The 19,755-nt window shown below is 50.4% G+C and overlaps 2 protein-coding genes across 6 annotated transcripts in view; one reads left to right on the top strand and one right to left on the bottom strand.

The window, feature by feature from the left end:
• Csmd2 (CUB and Sushi multiple domains 2) overlaps window positions 1–19,755 on the bottom strand; it is a 547,650-nt gene that overhangs the window by 281,593 nt on the left and 246,302 nt on the right. The window lies entirely within an intron of this gene.
• Hmgb4 (high mobility group box 4) lies at window positions 8,644–9,192 on the top strand. The gene has a single exon (XM_075946712.1). It carries the CDS (start codon window positions 8,644–8,646, stop codon window positions 9,190–9,192), a length of 549 nt encoding a protein of 182 aa, XP_075802827.1.

Raw genomic sequence — 19,755 nt, 5'->3', positions numbered from 1 at the left:
GCTGACACAATTAAACTGAGAAGGTGCTGAGGACACTGCATCAGGGGCATGGAAGTAGGCAGTCACATTTCTTTCTTTTCTTTCTTTCTTTCTTTCTTTCTTTCTTTCTTTCTTTCTTTCTTTTTTTTTTTTTTTTTGGTTTTTCGAGACAGGGTTTCTCTGTGGTTTTGGAGCCTGTCCTGGAACGAGCTCTTATAGACCAGGCTGGTCTCAAACTCACAGAGATCCGCCTGCCTCTGCCTCCCGAGTGCTGGGATTAAAGGCGTATGCCACCACCGCCCGGCGGCAGTCACATTTCTTAAGGATGATGCCCAGCCCTGTCCCCTTCTGTTTCCAATCTAAGTCACATGGTTCCACTCTTCCCTAAGCACTGAAAGACTTCAAAGAGCACTCTGTGCCGCACAACTGGCGGCTCTGGAAACGGATGACCATGTACATGTATTACATGACAATGAGCAGCAGCCAACTGGATCGGGGTGGTAGATCACGTGACCTACGTTAGACCCTCAGTAGAGAGGCTCCTGGTTTGAGGTTGCCTGGTGGAGAGAAGGAGTGGGTGCTCACTGAGATGAAGAGGAGGGGGACTGCCCCTCTGGTGTAGGAGTTCTTTCTGTTCATGTGTTGCTTTCATTGGTTAAAGAATAAAGAAACTGCCTTGGCCTAGTTGATAGGGTGGAACTTAGGTTGGCAGAGAAAAAAGAATTGAATGCTGGGAGGAAGAAGGGCAGAGTGACAGAAGCCATGGATCCTCTGCCTGAGATGGACCTCAGTTAGAATCTTGCTGGTAAGCCACAGCCAGGTGGTGATACACAGATTAATGGAGATGGGTTAAACTAATATGTAAGAGTTAGCCAATAAGAAGTTAGAGCTAATGGCCAAGCAGTGACTTAATTAAGAAGTCTGCCTGGTGACCTGGACTAGCATCTTTCAAATCCCTAGCTGGCTCACTCAGGGTGAGTGAAGTGCCTGTAATGGGCCTGTTTCCCCAGCTATTGAGTAACAATGACAACACCCATTTCACAGGGCAGTTGAGAGGTCAAGTGAGGTGCTGTCTGCTGCCGCTCTCCACTCATCACAGCAAGGTCCAGGCACAAACATGGGGGCCATGAGGGCCATGGTATGTGAGGCATACACTATGTCTGGAACCAGCCAGGGTTAGGCTGTCAACATGATAAGGCTGCAGCAAAGGAGAACCAAAACCAGGGAGAGGTGAGTTCCTGTCTCCTCTTATCCCATCCCATCATGCCTGTGTCCATGCTGTGTATCCCGTCCTATCACACGTGTGTCTGCTGTGTATCCTGTCCCATCACACGTGTGTCTGCTGTGTATCCTGTCCCATCACACGTGTGTCTGCTGTGTATCCCGTCCTATCACACGTGTGTCTGCTGTGTATCCTGTCCCATCACACGTGTGTCTGCTGTGTACCCTGTCCCATCACACGTGTGTCTGCTGTGTATCCTATCACACGTGTGTCTGCTGTGTACCCTGTCCCATCACACGTGTGTCTGCTGTGTATCCTATCACACGTGTGTCTGCTGTGTACCCTGTCCCATCACACGTGTGTCTGCTGTGTATCCTATCACACGTGTGTCTGCTGTGTATCCTGTCCCATCACACGTGTGTCTGCTGTGTATCCCATCACACGTGTGTCTGCTGTGTATCCTATCACACGTGTGTCTGCTGTGTACCCTGTCCTATCACACGTGTGTCTGCTGTGTATCCTATCACACGTGTGTCTGCTGTGTATCCTATCACACGTGTGTCTGCTGTGTATCCTATCACACGTGTGTCTGCTGTGTATCCTATCCCATCACACGTGTGTCTGCTGTGTATCCTGTCCTATCACACGTGTGTCTGCTGTGTATCCCATCACACGTGTGTCTGCTGTGTATCCTGTCCTATCACACGTGTGTCTGCTGTGTATCCTATCACACGTGTGTCTGCTGTGTACCCTGTCCTATCACACGTGTGTCTGCTGTGTACCCTGTCCCATCACACGTGTGTCTGCTGTGTACCCTGTCCCATCACACGTGTGTCTGCTGTGTATCCTGTCCTATCACACGTGTGTCTGCTGTGTATCCTGTCCCATCACACGTGTGTCTGCTGTGTATCCTATCCCATCACACGTGTGTCTGCTGTGTATCCTATCACACGTGTGTCTGCTGTGTATCCTGTCCTATCACACGTGTGTCTGCTGTGTATCCTGTCCCATCACACGTGTGTCTGCTGTGTAACCTGTCCTATCACAGGTGTGTCTGCTGTGTATCCCGTCCTATCACACGTGTGTCTGCTGTGTATCCCGTCCTATCACACGTGTGTCTGCTGTGTATCCTGTCCCATCACACGTGTGTCTGCTGTGTACCCTGTCCCATCACACGTGTGTCTGCTGTGTATCCTGTCCTATCACACGTGTGTCTGCTGTGTATCCTGTCCCATCACACGTGTGTCTGCTGTGTATCCTATCACACGTGTGTCTGCTGTGTATCCCATCACACGTGTGTCTGCTGTGTATCCTATCCCATCACACGTGTGTCTGCTGTGTATCCTGTCCCATCACACGTGTGTCTGCTGTGTATCCCGTCCCATCACACGTGTGTCTGCTGTGTATCCTATCCCATCACACGTGTCTCTGCTGTGTATCCTGTCCTATCACACGTGTGTCTGCTGTGTATCCCGTCCCATCACACGTGTGTCTGCTGTGTATCCTGTCCCATCACACGTGTGTCTGCTGTGTATCCTGTCCCATCACACGTGTGTCTGCTGTGTATCCTGTCCCATCACACGTGTGTCTGCTGTGTAACCTGTCCCATCACACGTGTGTCTGCTGTGTATCCTATCACATGTGTGTCTGCTGTGTATCCTGTCCTATCACACGTGTGTCTGCTGTGTATCCTGTCCCATCACACGTGTGTCTGCTGTGTATCCTGTCCTATCACACGTGTGTCTGCTGTGTATCCTGTCCCATCACACGTGTGTCTGCTGTGTATCCTGTCCTATCACACGTGTGTCTGCTGTGTATCCTGTCCTATCACACGTGTGTCTGCTGTGTATCCCGTCCCATCACACGTGTGTCTGCTGTGTATCCTGTCCCATCACACGTGTGTCTGCTGTGTATCCCGTCCTATCACACGTGTGTCTGCTGTGTATCCTGTCCCATCACACGTGTGTCTGCTGTGTATCCTGTCCTATCACACGTGTGTCTGCTGTGTATCCCATCACACGTGTGTCTGCTGTGTATCCTGTCCCATCACACGTGTGTCTGCTGTGTATCCTATCACACGTGTGTCTGCTGTGTATCCTGTCCCATCACACGTGTGTCTGCTGTGTATCCTATCACACGTGTGTCTGCTGTGTATCCTGTCCCATCACACGTGTGTCTGCTGTGTATCCTGTCCCATCACACGTGTCTCTGCTGTGTATCCTGTCCTATCACACGTGTGTCTGCTGTGTATCCTGTCCTATCACACGTGTGTCTGCTGTGTATCCTGTCCTATCACACGTGTGTCTGCTGTGTATCCCGTCCCATCACACGTGTGTCTGCTGTGTATCCCGTCCTATCACACGTGTGTCTGCTGTGTACCCTGTCCTATCACACGTGTGTCTGCTGTGTATCCCGTCCCTTCACACGTGTCTCTGCTGTGTATCCTGTCCTATCACACGTGTGTCTGCTGTGTATCCTGTCCTATCACACGTGTGTCTGCTGTGTATCCTATCCCATCACACGTGTGTCTGCTGTGTATCCTGTCCTATCACACGTGTGTCTGCTGTGTATCCTGTCCCATCACACGTGTGTCTGCTGTGTATCCTGTCCTATCACACGTGTGTCTGCTGTGTATCCCATCACACGTGTGTCTGCTGTGTGATCTGTCCCTTCACACGTGTGTCTGCTGTGTATCCTGTCCCATCACACGTGTGTCTGCTGTGTATCCCATCACACGTGTGTCTGCTGTGTATCCTGTCCCATCACACGTGTCTCTGCTATGTACCCTGTCCCATCACACCTCTGCCCATTCTATGTACGGGTGGCTTCAAGGGGAAGAAATGCAAATCAGTCTGGAACAGGGAAGCAGCCAGCAGCTGTTTTAGGCAAAGCCCAGAAGATATGGGCTGCAGCTGGCTCAGATGTCCAGAGCTAGGAGCTCAAATGCCACTAGCCTTGCTCTGCAGGGTTGTCTGCTGGCCAACTGCAAATGGCAGCTGCTTGAGGCTGAATCACAGGCCGCTCAGAAGCTTCCAGATTCACCCTCACACCTTCATCAGCAGAAAGAACACAGACATCTTTCCTAACGCTAAACAGAAAAAGTCCACAGTGGGTCTCAGGTCATTTGCCTAGGCCATGAGCCCATTCCTTAGGGCAAGAACATGGTTTCCAGAAGGACCTAGGACTAGTGTGTAGGAACAATTCTCCAAAAAAAAAAGGAATGAATTGAAGGGATGCCAGGTGGACAAAAGATGGCCACTGTGGGTGGAAACAGGTCAGGGAGCTGGGTAAAATAGGGACAGTTTCTAACCCTGTGAGTTGAATGATTTTGTCAGGGCCTGTAAGGGATTCCCCCCATACATGCTCTAGTTTTAGATCTGCCTTTCCAGAGGTGACCAGGCTGGTCTGACCCTCGCTACCATATCCCCATTCTTGTACCTGACCATCTTCTGTTTCCTGTCTACCTACCCACCAGACCCTGGCATTGCATGCTCCTCCCCCATTCTCTAAGGCTGGAGTCATACTTAAGAACATGCATTAAAACTCAGAAATCAGCATTGTTACAATACTGACTGCTGGAAGGCTTAATCCAGATGTTTCCAGCTGTCTCCTCAGGCCCCCTTCACTGATTCCAATATCCAACCTGGCATCTCTCCTCCTCCTGAGTCACTTCAGTCTCATCCAAGGTGTGTTAGATTATTGCTTCCCCAAGACCTTGATGTCTAAAGAACACCAATCATATGTTTGGAACCTGGATGTGGCTTGGTCTAATGTTTTCTTGGGATTGGACCCAGGATGTGAGTGTGGAGGGCCACCACCGAGGGGGCAGTGCTCCAATTATGGTATCATAGAGAGGGCTTGTGTGCTGTCAGTGTGACCCAATACCGCTGCTGACCCCTTGGGCAGGTTTGTTCAAGTGATGCCTGGCAGTCTCCTCTGCTATGAAGACACAGCTGTCCTTTCCCTGACCCCGAGTCCAGTTTACACTGTAGTGGATAGCATGTTGCCAACGGCTTTTCCACCTTTCATTGCACTATGTAAATCCTGGCTCTGTCGGCATCCTATACTGCTTTTCATTGTCTGTGTGTTTGTGTTCATGTGTGTGCGTGCGCACGCGCAAGTGTGCACATGAACACGGAGGGTAGAGGTCAACCTCAGGTGCTGTTCTTTCTGCTCTCCGCCATGTCTTTTTGACACAGGGTCTCTCTCACTGGCCTAAGAGGTGGCTGATTCAGATAGGTTAGCTGACCAGTGGCCACCAGGGATTCTCTCGTCTCCACACGCCAGTTTTGTTTGGAAACCAAACAGAGGTCCTCATGCTTGCGCGGCAAACGCTTTATCATGGGAGTCGTTGCCTCAGCTCCATCACTGCTTTTCAAAGACTCGGCCGAAGGCACCCACTGATGAGCAAAGCCAGCTCTGGAATTCCTGTCTGTCTAACCCTGGAAGCCATACTCTCCCCGCTTCATGTTACTAGCACCAAGGGAAGGGGCCCTCTAGGACCCCAAGTGAACTTGCCTAGATGGAGTTCTGTGATCAGCTGGAACGATTAGCGAGCCAGATCAGCCTGTGGGTTTTCTTATAACCATCAAAATAGAATAGTACATCACACACATACTAAATACGGTTCAGTAAAACTTAATACCGTGGCTCCCTCCTTCCAATGGGAAGGAAAACTGTGTCACCATAGGGTCCATGAATGGATCATCATTCTCAGAAACAGAAGCTCACACACTTTATCTATGTACATGTTAGTTAATGAACCATGACAAAATATTTTTTTTATTATAAACTACAATCAAGAGGCCTGAAACAAATACTGAACTCATATGACCAGACCAAAGGCCAGAGGATTTATAACCCTTAGCCCATAGCCTGGTTGTACAGATAAAACTTTATTGGCACAGCCACGGTCATTTTTATGCATTGTCTGAGGTTACCTTTGAGCCAAAATGTCAGAGCTGAGTATTCACAACAGAAGTCCTGCCATCCACGAAATTTGAGTTCTTTATTGTCTGAATACTAGACCACTGCCCCTGCCTAGAGGACATCTCATAATTCAGGACAGTAGATGCCTCTGCCTAGGCTGGACCCTTACCCTTGGCAGGCACTGTCCCTGAAGGTCCTCCTGGGTCTCGAGGGACTGTGGGCCTCTGAGTCTCTAGAATTGTCTACTTTGCAGTTGCTGTCTATACAGTGAGAGATTATCCGCATGGTGCTTTGGTCAAAGTTCCAGCAGGAAACAGATGGTGACTCAAATTAGAATAATTTGAAGAGTGTATAATAAACAGACTGTCCACCGAGGTGAGGGGCAGGACTCAGGAAGGTCCTGGGATGTAGGGAAGTGACAGAGGACTCAGAGTCAGTGACAACACAAGTCACCAGCCTAGACAGTAGAAGACAGGAGAGGGAGGGATTTATGAGCCTGGGAGGAGAGCTGTTCGGAGAGGACACGGTACCATGGGAAAAGACCGCTAGTCCAGGGAGGTGACAGTTCCAGATGACCTCGAGGGGGTGGAGGCAGGAGCCAGGTGCCTCGAACTCGCGTCCTCCATTCCTGATCTCTTGAGGTTCCTCACTAACTAGTCACATGAAGTCGACCTTGGTGTGGCTCGGGTTGATCATCTTCCTAGGAGAGTAGCCTTTGGCTCGCACACCAACAGATTCCCATAGCTTTTGTATCCTTTTTGTCTTTTCCCACTGTGTCTGCTAGCATATAGATGGTTATCGTGGCTATGACAGAAGGCAGCTGCACATGAAGCTACTGTGTGTGTGTGTGTGTGTGTGCGCGCGCGCACAACATGCCTGGGCAGTGTAGACTAACCAAAGTTCTTCCTCACACCTCACTTTTGATATCAGGAAGGATTGTGTGCTACTCATCTCCCAAGACCAGGCCAACTCCAGGAAATAGGAAAATCGACCTCTTCCCCTCAAAATAAAGAGCAAAATATTACTGATAAATGTCCCAGAATACTATGTTCTCATTGATGATCTCTTCTCCTTTCTCAGCTCCTCAGACACACAGGTGTATACACACACACGTGGTGGTGGTGGGGGGCTTCTACTGATATGGTACCTTACAGGTCATCTGGAGCAATGACCCCTGCTGGTGTAGACACATTTTAGGAGGAATCTTATACAGCAAGGTGTGTTAAGAGAGATGCCTTTCCTCACCACAAGCCAACCTGTCTTAGAGGTCTCATAATATGTTTCTTGTAGGACTCTGTTGCTGAGACCATCTGTATACTTCTGGACCCTCCCCCGACACACACTGAACCCCAGGAAATAACGTGCACAGGCTGAGACCAAAAACTCACACCTAGTCCCTCCCAAAAGTTTTCAGCTTGGTGGTTCCAATCAGTCAACACTCAAAAGTCATGGCTCCTGCCTGTTGGTGGCTGCTTAACTTCAGTCCTTTTTACGCCGCAGAGAATTCGTTTTCTTGTCCTATGCATGTGGCATGGTCACCCACTGAGTTTTTAGCAAGTCCACCTGCACACAAGTCTGCTGGCCTTTACTGCACTCTCAGTTGGGTGACCATTGGAGTCTTAACTACTTACATCCATTTGCTCGGCTGTTTTGTACACTAACCCTAAGAAACGAGAACTCTCTCGAAGATGGTGAGGGGGCCGCCCAGAGAGCTAAGAATTCATATTTTCAAGAACTCCAGTGTAATTAAGCTCCTCCAGGGTTCTCCTCCCTCCTTCCCCTCAAAGATCTTCAGAGAAACGGAAGAGTCAGACTCTGAGCCCAAGAGCCTGGGTTTTAAATTCGACAACTTTGTCCTGACAGAAACCGAGTCCCAGCTGTCATCGCTGATTATTTTTAGAGTCACTACTAAAGCCCTGTGCGCAGCAGGCATTGCCACTGCTCAAGGCAAACAGAAAGCCGTCACATATTATCCTGACAGCTCCAGAGCCATCCACCCTCCTTGCGTTCATTATTTCTAGCCTGGGTGGAGGATGAGGAGGCGGCATCCTGACAGTCTCCCAGGGAGAGAGGCAGCCCTTGCTATGACCCACTGTGGGATGAGGATGGAAAGGTCCTGGAGGCTGAGCAAAGCCCACAGCCTCCAGGAAGCCAACGGAAAAGATTCTCAGGGCCAGTAGCTACTCTAATAAGGTTGAGATAAACCCTCATCTCTCCTTAGAGGGGAAAAAAAAGTCCCTGGAGTAACCAACCACCAGGAGGGCCTACATACAAATGACTGAGCTTGGCTGGCATTGGCCAGCTCAGGGATGACATCACAGTTTCCATTCTGTGACCCAACAAAGCCACCAGCACTGAAAAGCCCGGGCTCTGACTGAGGCGTGGCTCACACACCGAGAGAATTCCACCGCAAGCAGAGCACCTTCTAGATTGCTCCTGGGGGGGGTGGAGACGGAAGTCTCTGCTATCCGAATTAGTGGAATCCAGAGAAAGGAAATCATGGTTATATAAACATGGGGAAAGAAGTACAGCCAAGGCCCAAGGTGAATGTCTCGGCTTACATTCACTTTATGCTAAATTACAGGAACAAGTACAAGGAGCAACAGCCAAACGCCTACCTCGGCTTTAAAGAGTTCTCTAGAAAGTGTTCAGAAAAATGGAGATCTATCTCGAAGCACGAAAAGGCAAAGTATGAAGCCCTGGCCAAGCTCGACAAAGCCCGGTACCAGGAAGAAATGATGAACTACGTGGGCAAGAGGAAGAGGAAGAGGAGGAGAGACCCAATGGCGCCTCGGCAGCCCCCTTCATCCTTCGTGCTCTTCTCCCAGGATCACTATCCCCAGCTGAAGCATGACAATCCCAACTGGTCAGTGGTGGAGGTGGCCAAGGCCACAGGGAAGATGTGGTCCTCCACAGCGAACGTGGACAAGCAGCCCTATAGACAGAGAGCTGCGCTTCTGCGAGCCAAGTACTTTGAGGAATTGGAGGCCTACCGCAAACAACCTTGTGGCCAGAAGAGGAACTGCCAGGGACGGGCCAGGAGGACCAGTTTGAAAAAATAAAATGTCACTGAACTGCCTCTCTCGTCCTGGTGTCATGTGTGGTTAGAGTGCGGAGAGTGAGTGGCTTGTTTTGAGGTCCAGCCGGAGGTGGTTTGGTTTTCGGGGACACAGGTTTTAGAGAGAGGGGACTGGCTGTACGGACCTACTCACCTGGGGTGAGGTGGAGCATGTGAGTGATAGTCAGATATAGGAACACCAAGCCCAGTACAGAGGACGGCAGGCCAAGAGCTTAGTCCCGGCTCTCACTTAATCCCACAGGCAGCAGCGAGCGGGACTTGGAAGCCAGAACAGTCCCAGCCTGGGGCCTCCAGGTACTTATGGTGTCCTGACTAGGATACCTCTGGAATGGGACTGGGGCTGAATTTATGAACCAGCCGGCACCCATTCCTCTTCCTCTAGGTCAAAGCTTCCTTTGTGACCAAAGTAATACGATTTATTAAACTTAAAAGTCCTAGCTACTGCCATTTGTCTGGGCCCAAACAGTCTGAGGATTATGCTGTCTGATTTTCTTCATCTCCACACACTACATTTAAATTCTGGGTGGAGAATCAGGTTGTCTGGGTTCCCACATGCCAGGTCCGTGTGACCGGGGCTCTGTGAAGTCCCTGCCGTGTGTGAAAACCTAGTGACAGAGAAGGTTATAGCATAAAACACAGCACCAGGAGTCGAGATGAACAGGGCGGGGGGGGGATGGGACAAGGCCAACCCTGAAGTTTTCATGTTAGTGAACCCCTCCCCCCACGGCCGACAGCTGGCACTCCAACTTGGCTCTGCTTCCCCTCCACCCTCTCAGGAGACATCCTCATTTTCTGCTTCATTGAAAGACAGAGATCCTCAGAATTAAGTGCTCTCCATTCTCTCAAAATGCAACCCCCACTCATCTCTCCTGCCTCTCGGCTCCCAGGGAGCCACCTTCTCTGCCTCTGAAGTGGGATACAGCACCTGCCTTATGAGTTAGCTTTGCCACTAAATGGGGTGGCACAGTCCCGACAGGTTACCTAAGAGATGATATTCCTTCTAACCAATGGTACTCTACCTTGCTAGCCAACTTGCCTAGAAAGTTCCCTTGCTGTGGGAACTCTGGGAACTGAGGGGATGTTAAACCAGCCTGGAAAGTAGAGGCTCTGCCCTACATATACAAGGGACTGGAAGCTGTGGCCCCATACCAGCAGGCCCTGGATCCCCACAGTTGAGGCGTCACGTGACAACTCAACCATGGCTGGAGACCTTGGTTGTGGCTTCGTGAAACCTCAGACATTGGATGCAAGTCTAGGGGTGAAGATCCTTGTTACTTAAGAACCTCCTGGCTTATTCCCTTCAGGAAGTTCAGGACTGGTGAGTCTTGAGAGCCAGCAGATGATTCAAATCTATAAAGGTGCTGGGTGAAGACGAGGCTCAACAGATGTCAGCTGGTATCCTTTTAGAAGGCACCGCTGGCAGCCTTGTTTCTCTGCCTATTCGCTGCCCTGTCTGTTGTCTCCAGTTCTTTGTTACCAGCCAATCCTTGAAACGTAGATTCAAACACTGTCCCCTCTGTCCGGTACTTAGACCCAGACTATCCTACCTACTTAGTGACAGATGGTAGCTGCCTGGTGGAGAAGTGCATGGCATGTCACACTCTGCTCTGGGACCTCATACCACCCTTTCTAGTTTTCTGTGTGGTTATGAGAGTGTGGGTAGTCAAGCCAGAGTTTTGGCAACAGGATTCAGAGCCCCTAATGAAAGAGAACCACAGTAAGTGGGAGGAGATGACTCTCTTGTCTTCTAATGACCACAATGTGATGACATGGGGAGGAACATGGAGAGGAGAAGGGAGCCTGCATCTAACATGATGGGTGAGAAGGAAGGCAGGCAATTCAGTGAGGCCTTCCTGCCCGTGGGGAGACAGCAAACAAACCTCTGGGCCCATCACTATCTTCACGAGCACATTCTTCTCTGGAACCTATCTCTGTGCGTGTTCATGTAGTCATTTATTGTTCATCTATTTTAGAAACTTTCCTGCATCATACCAGTAACATATCAAGGGAGGAAGAGACAGAAAAGTCAGCCAATACACTAGAATCATCATGTGTGCCAGGTGATAAGACAATGATGGGTTGGGTAGAGGGCTCTCTCTCTCTCTCTCCTCTCCTCTCTCTCTCTCTCTCCCCCCTCTCCTCTCTCTCTCCCCCCCTCTCCTCTCTCTCTCTCTCTCCCCCTCTCTCTCCCCCTTCTCTCTCTCTGCCTCCTCTCCCCCCTCTATTCTCTCTTTCCTCCTCTCTCTCCCCCTCTCTCTCCCCCTTCCTCTCTCTCTCTCTCTCTCTCTCTCTCTCTCTCTCTCTCTCTCTCTCTCTCTCTCTCTCTCTCTCTCTCATGTGTTTGTGCACGTGGAATTCAGAGAGCAACTCTTCCATCCAGAGATCAAACGAGTTGTCAGGGCTCCACACAGCAAATGCCTTTACCTGTGGAACCACCTAACCATCCCAGCGTCTATGTTTAAAGCACCTTTGAGCATCCCAAGTCCCGAGGGGAGAGAGTCCATCAGAGCAGCAGGGCAGGGAGAGATCAGATCCTAAAGCAGGAAGCAGGCATGGCATGCCAGAGCGCCTTGTGTGAGATGAAGTCTGAAAGGTGCTAGGCTTGGCAAGTTCACATGAAATACAAGTGCAGGGGGCGACCACAGAGGGCCTTCGGTGCGGCTGAGAGGAGCCGTGTGCTCCCATTTATGGTGTCTGTTATTGATCACTCTAGAATCTTCAGAGACTATCAAGTGCCAATCTCCCATGATGAGTGCAGGAAGAGGAGGCTAAGCTAGGAGATAGGAGGCTAATAAACTCGGAATGTTCCCCTCCAAGAGCAGAGATAACGAGGGTCCTCCATTGGGAATCGCCTGGAGTGACCATAGCTAAAAACCTAGCGTGACACTGTGGGGTTGCTCTCTGTGTGGTTTGTTCTCCCCAGAATGGGGGCTGGTAGGCATGGGTACCAGAGTGTTCCCTGCAACCTCACATGTCCACGGGGGGGGGGGGGCGGGGGACAAGTTGTTTTGCACCAGCTCTACCCGTAGCCCCCATCCCTGAAATGTGCCCAGGTCTGCCTTCTGATCAGTTCCCCAGTAACGAAGTGGACCCTCCTTTTGCCTTTCCTTCATCTGCCAATTGATTCTGTGCTGGAGAGGGAAATAAGTATATTTCATTTATTGGGTTTCCCTCAAATCCCAACCGAGAAGCAGATCAAGGATGCAGGGCAATCGATGTGAAATGTCACTCAACCACACTGGCATCTTATAGTGGCTGCACCGTCCACTAGGCCCTCAGCTGTTTAGGGGACTAAAGCTCCAGTTTCTAGACAGGGTGTGGTCGCTAAGCTGAGGTCATAAAGGCTGGGGTGTCCCATAGTCTTGTCATGTGACCTCTGGCCACACTTCCGCAGATGTCATTTGCCCTTCAGTTTAAACTGAAGATAAACCATTGCTGTAAATGGTGTGATGTGTGGGGTACCCTGGGCAAGGGGGGTGGTGGTGTTTGGCTAGGTCCGTTGAAGGGTAGCTTAAGGAAGGTGAGGGCACCACCCTAATGAAGCAGAATCAGTCAAAAGGACCAGGAGACTCTGAGGTTGTCCTTGATGTTTGAGTTGGGGGTTCAGTGACAGGGAACTTCCTGTTAAAGCCCCCCCCCCCCATCTTTGCTGTCCTCATCCAGGGATCCTGTCCCAGGCTCTACTGTGCAGACTGCTGGCTATGCTTCTAAGATTCTCCCCTTTAACAATGACATGCTTGCCTGGTCGCCTGTCACCTGTGGGAGTCAGACATGACACAATCAGGCCATGGAGGCCTCGGCAGTCCCATTGTCCCTAGGCTTGTAAGATGGTCTTAGTGCCCCTCCTCCTGATATTTGCAGCCTATCCATCTAGTGTGGGCTGGGCCTAGAGACCCCATTCCAAAAACATAACAGTACCAAAAATGTTGGATTGTCATTTGTGTAGGTTCATGTGTGTGGAAGTTAGAGGAAATGTCATTTTTCAGGTGCTTAGAGCACACCACACACACACGGAAAGAGAGAGAGAGAGAGAGAGAAACACACATGGTCTCTCAGTGGCTGGAACTTGCCAACCATCTACCTGTCTCTGGTCTGTGATGGATTATAAGAGTGTGCCATCCTTCTCATCTTCTTTTATTTAGGTTCAGGGGACAAAAGGCAGACCTTTATCTAACTGAACTGTCTCCCCACCCATGTCATTTTTAAAAATACTAGGCTGTAAATCCCAAGACTTTACATAGCTCTTCTTGCTTGCTTGATACATGCTGACATATGAATAAACACCTCTGAACCAAGGTCATGAGGCGAGGCACATGGGGTAGATGGTAGTGGCATGCAATGGGAGCTGAGGTACCCAGCCTAGTCTTCACGGAACTGAAGCCTTTCGAGATCTGAGAGAGAGCCAGGAAGAACTGGGCTCTGTTGTCCCAGGGCCACCTGTTCTGCTGCTCCAACTTAGATGTACCCAATTCCTGACACAGAAAACCTAAGAGGTCTATCATTTTAATGCCACTAAGGATTGGGGGAGGTCATTTGTTGCCACCTGGAACAGAGTGGATGAAGATGCTGGGCATCAAGGTAAGACAGCCATGACACAGACCTGTACAATGTGAGACAGTTTTGGAGCCAGGCGTCTGGGGGACAAAGGCTGGGAGTGATATTGTTGGCGTTCAAATGTTCCAGCAGAGTGTTGAAAGGCAGACGTGGAGGGTGCTGCCTTCGGGAGCTCAGAGGAAGGGAGGAGACTTAGACACCAGAAGAAAGGCAGCCTTTGTGAGGTAGGGTCTAGTGATACTGTTGTCTGTGGTTTTGGAGCAAAGAGGGGGTGTCTGGGGTTAGACAGGATTTCTCACTACATCCTTGATAGAAAAATCCCTGAATCAGAGAGAAACCAGGGCCTGCTCCTTTTCAAAGCTCTCTCTCCTGAGAGCAAATAATGTTAAACATTAGGAAAAGGCTTTGGAGAGATGTTTGGAGACAAGGTGGCGGTAGGAATGGTATAAGCCTTTGGTTAAGACTTCCGAGGAGCAGAAAGTTCCCAGAGACTCGTAGAGATCAGGTGTGGCCTCGGAGATCCTCTAGATCAACAAGAGGCCTGGTGGGACCTATGAGTGCTGCCCCTTGGCTGTCTTGGCTGGACGTCTGGATAGGGAAGGCTTATTCCCAATGAGTATGTGGGTGTTGCTACAGTCAAGTAAGTCACTGGAAGTGAGTCTCATGGTCTCTGCGCTCACTCTGAGTTCACTATGTTCTCCAGGTGGTGACACACGAACTTAACCCCGAACGGCACGGGACATCTCTTAGGCTTTGTGTGTCTGGAGCCCACTGCATCTTAGAGCTGGGCCACAAGCTGCAGCACAAGTGAATCTTGGGGCTGAAGAGTCCAGTTCTTTGTGTGCAGATAATCCTAGTGCACATGGTGATGATGACGGGGAGGGTTCCAGGAGACCCAGAAAGGTTTCAGGAAAAACCTTAGACAGCTGGGGCCAAAAGAAAGGGGCTGGGGAAGAGCGAATTTCATTAACAAGTGGGTTACTCAATCGATGTTTGTTTAGTCTTGCAATCTATCTGGCCTCAAACTCACAGTGATCCTCCTGTCTCAGTCTCTTGAGGGCAAGGATTACAGGTGCACCTTCCTACACCGGGCCCAGTACAACATTTTAAAGGGCACTTGGATGAAGGACCACGCCTTCATGCTTTCAAGGAAAGAGGGTTTATGGGAAAGATACCAGGAGTTGAGGAAGAGTCCTGAGTCATGAAGAACTGTCTCAGGCTTTCAAACAGGATCAAGGAAACATCCACTTTTTTTTTTTTCCTGGCTGGATTTCAAAATTCTTCTGGGCCAGTGACTCCTCCAATGTCTTGTGTTTCCCTTCTGAGTAGGAATGTTTCGAGCTGTAACCTAGTACCATCCTATGTTAAGACATGGGGAAGGGTCGTTTGTGTGTTTGTTTGTGTGTGTGTGTTGGTTCCATTTTGAAAATTGCCAAATCCAAATGGTCAGCTTACTGGAGTCTCTAGTGAAGGAATGTGTGCCCTTGCCTCATGCACACTGGACCAGATTCACATGGGGATGCCATAATGGGCTGGGACTTTGGGAACAAGTGACCATTTTGCACATGGAAGAGACAGGAATCAGCAGGGATCAGAGGGCAGACTGTGGTCTGCAGCTGCAGAAGAGACTCAGGGTGACCTCTCCATGCTCCATCCTTGCTTGGGTGCCATCCTTTCCCCTTGTGTGTGATCTGGGCCAAGAGACGCACTTCTAATGACTTGAACACAGCCAAAGTAGCGGATGTCACTTCTGATAGTAGGTTATATAGAAAAGACTGTGGCTTCTGTCATCTTCCCTTTGGCTTGCTCTGATGAGCAGAACAGCCTGTCAGAGCTGCTGTGTGGAAGGGAGCTGAGGTGGTTTCCCGTAGACAGCAGCTAGGAGCTGCAGCCTGTATACCATCCAGGAAGGCGTGGAAGCCGTCCTTTCTCCAGTGGGAGTCCTGCTGATCTACCTTAGTGTGAACCTAAAGCCTGAGAATCCCGCAGAGCCACACCCAGGCAATAGGAGAGAATAAACACTATTCCAAACTGCTAAGTTTTGGGGTAGTTTGTGATAGGCAGTAGATAACTGATACACCCACTCCGAGGTCCTGTAATGCGTTTCCCACTAGAATCATCACCCTAGCTGACCCTCTAGTGCTCAGGATCATTGCCCCCGATACTCTTGTCTAGGACCACCCTCCTAGGTTGATTTATTTATTCTGTGTGAATGCAAGGGCACATGTGTGCATGCATAAATGAGCCACAGCACGCACGTAGAGGACAACGTGGGAGTCGGTTGTTTCTTCCCATCACATTGGCCCTGGGGATCCAACTTCAGGTCGGCAGGCTTTGGGGGCAAGGGTCACCTGTTGAGCCCTCTCTCCCACCTCAGGATCCATCCTTTCTATCTCTGAGGTCAGGAAGTATTCTGATCGTCCTGTGGTTCAGGTATCAAACCCCTCTACTCCAGCCTCCCCCAACAGCTATGTAAGCCATCGGCAGCCATCGCAGGGCATGGTAAGCTGTAACTACTGCTTGTCTCCCCAGATGGTGAAGGCAGACAAGAGCCTTGTCTCACTCATCTGGTGCCTAAAATATGATACAGCGCTTCTCACAGATTTAAAATAATAATAAACTTGTCGATGTTTATGCCATGCCTGCTACTGTTTGAAACAATTTAATGTAATTATCTTACTTAATAAAAAGACCTAGAGAGGCGGAGCATGTAGATGCAAAATTATAATTCCAGCACTCAGGAGGCTAGCACAGGAAAATAGTCGCCGCAAGTTCAAGGCCAGGCTGGTTGGCTGGATTCTATAAGCAAGCAAGCAAGCAAACAAACAAACAAACAAAACAAAACAAAATCTGAATGAGGTAGAGAGAGAGAGAGAGAGAGAGAGAGAGAGAGAGAGAGAGAGAGAGAGAAAGAGAGAGAGGAGAGGAGAGAGACTGTGGCAGCCAGAGGTTGACCACAATGTCTTCCACAAGTGTTTGTCACCTCATTTTTTGAGTTGAGGTGTTCTATGGGACTATGCTCCTAGTTACATTGCTACCATCTTCAGGCTTTCAGTTGGGCCTGCTCACAAAAGATCACCACACCTGGGCTTGTCGACTGTCGATTCCCTCAGAGAAGGAAGGGATGGGAGGGTCATGGGCCCTCACTTGAGTAGTCAGCCATCCCTCTGAACCAGTTGTATGCAGCTCTGCCCTAACTGCACATGGCCTCAACGTCTCTGATAGAAGCTGTAGTATATAAGCAGGAACAGGCTGGGAATTGGGGAGGCGCCCTGTATGCAGCTGTGGGGGAACCATCATCCTTGCTGGATTCCAGTCTTCCATGGTGGTTGCAATATGGTCACCTATGCTCCTGACCAGAGCCCGTTGCCCATTTTAAGTAAGCCTAATGAACTCAAAGTTCCCCGTGGAGAACTTTGGTAGAATCTAACTTTGATTTGTCCCTGGGGCCTTGCAAGGAAGGGGTAGGCAGATGCTGCCTGGCCACCACCTGTTTCTGTCTAGGGTTAAAACTCTCACAACGCAGAGTCTCTCACTGAAGCTGGAGCTCACAAATTTGACCTGACCAGTTGGCCAGCAAACTCCATGGATCTGCCTATCTTTGCCTTCCCAACACTGGAGATACAGGATTGCATCAACATCATCCCCAGCTTTTGATGTGGATGCTGGGCATCTGACTCGGGTCCTCATCCTGGCACAGCAAACAGGTTACAGGCTGAGCCATTTCATCCCCTCCATAATTCTCAAGGGTTTAGGAATGGAAACCAAGGCCTTGGCCAGGCAGGTGCTGTACCACTGAGCCACATTCCCAGTGGCAAGGCATTGTCAACACGCCATCTTGCCGATGAACTATGTAGACACTGGATTCTATGCTCACCTTGTGCTTTCTGGGGAGTGGGTGAGTAAGTAATGAGAGGTGACTTGTTCCTCCCGTCGTGGTCCTCTGACCTTGGGACATGTTTGCCAACAGAACAGTGAAGCCCCCGTGAACCTGGCCACATATTCTATGCTTGGCTGGTTAGCCTGATCCACTCCTGGGTGCCCCCCATGCACGGAGGACTTGCCCGGCACTGCAAGCACAGCTCCACCACTATTCCTGCAGCACCACCTCTGGCTCCCATTCTGTCATTCTAAGCCACCGCGCTCCCTGACACATCTATTAGAACAAACAGATGCTGCCCTGGATCCTTAATGCATTATCTGCAATTAGCAGCAGCAGTGGTCATGGAAGAGATCCGTGGTCCCCGGGGCTGCCCTTCCCTGCTACAGCTGCAAATACATGTGTGCTAAAGACTCTGGCCAGGTGCCTGTTCCACACTTTCCTGTCAAGAGGGCAGGGGGATCTCCATCCACATAGCACTCTGTCCCCGATTCCTGTTCCATTCCATTGCCTACTTGTCCCCTCTGCCATCTCTCTCTGCCCCCTAAATGCCCTGGCAGAATGTCCTCCGTGGGAGTCCCCATAGACAGGGTAGATAGGTGCCCTCAGTGCCCTTGGGGAAAGAGGTGGGCCTGCAGGGTGAAGCTGAGATCTGTGATATGTGGAAGGTAAGTTTATGGAAAGGGTCAGCATAGAGGGGTGCCTGTGGGGATTTTCAGTTGAGAAAGGTGTTGCAGGAGAGAGCCCCCAGGGAGTAAACAGACCACTCACAAGCAGTCTAAGGGACACGCATTGTGTCCTGCCTTCAAAGTAACCTGCAGGCATCATCCCATTGCATTCTAGATGCTGTGTCCATGGTCCCTCCTTTCTCAGCTGAAGGCCCTCAGGAATCCACTTAGGAGGGGTTAGCCTCTCATTGGCAGTGAGAGGCAGGGAGAAGTTACATGATGGGAAACCGGTGTGGCTAGGGAAGAAGTTGCTGGTAAGAGCAGTGGATGGAAAGGTGAACTTTGCCCTGGATCCCTTGTGGTCGGGAGGCAGGTGTAAATCCGGGAATGGATAGTTCCCAAATTCGGAGAGGGAGAGGCTGAAGCAAGGCTAGGGCTGCGGCTGGCAGTGGGCAGAGAAGCACCCTGACGGAGGGAGGGGCTATGAGACTGGTTTTGTATAAAGTCCTTCTTTGTGCCCGAGTTCAGATGGTATCTAGAAAAGCCCCTTACATTAGTCTCTATTAACCCGGGCCACAGAGCGACCTCATCTGATGATACCATGGATGACCGAGGGGCAACAGACAATCCCCAAGGCCAACCTGCAGGCTCCAGCCCCACAAGGCCTGCCGGGATTGGGCCACTGCTGACTACTAGGGTCTGCTGTTCTCCGTCTTGGTGTCTTGTGACAGCTTCAACAAAGACACAGGAGTATAGCCACACGAACCAGACTGTTCACGTTCTCAGGACGGAAAGTGCTGCGGAGATTCCAGAGATGTGGAAACTCCAGTGTTAGCAAGAGCTAGCAGCGGGCTGGAGGGGATGGGCTAGCTATGAAAGGCAGGCTTGGCCAGAACAGGAAGCAGTCGCTGGAGAGATGAGAAAGAATGTGGGGTCTGGAGGCAGACACTCCATCACAGGGACTGTCCCTGACACTGACCAGCGATGTGGCCCTCAGCAATTTACTGAGTGTGATAGATTCGGTTTGCTCTCCCGCTTAATGGGATCCCAAACTCTGCTTCCGGGGTTTATCTTGAAATAAAAATGAGGTGTGGGATGAGGTGCAGTTCCCGGTGGACAGACGCCACTTCGAGCATCTACTGTGTGCCAGACATAGCTCCAGCTACCTCACACACACTGACACAAGCCACTGGCACAACTGTCTCACTAGGCAGAGTCTGTGATCCCCTCTGGCCAGCGGCTGGAAAGATGGAGGCACAGAGAGGTTAAATCACCTGCATGAGGTCACACAGCTATCAAGAAGAGGAGCTCAGATATTCTGGGTCTACCACGCTTACTCCACTGCCCCTTGGGGTAGCTGTGGGACTCCTTTTCCCTCACTGCCCGTAACACCAGCTCATAAGCTTGCAGACTCTAGGCCAGGTTTTGATGGTGATTTAATGCC

Source organism: Microtus pennsylvanicus, chromosome 13, assembly GCF_037038515.1.
Source record: "Microtus pennsylvanicus isolate mMicPen1 chromosome 13, mMicPen1.hap1, whole genome shotgun sequence".
NCBI lineage: Eukaryota > Metazoa > Chordata > Mammalia > Rodentia > Cricetidae > Microtus > Microtus pennsylvanicus.
Note: the sequence above shows the minus strand (reverse complement) of the source record. Positions and strands in the feature narration are given on the sequence as shown.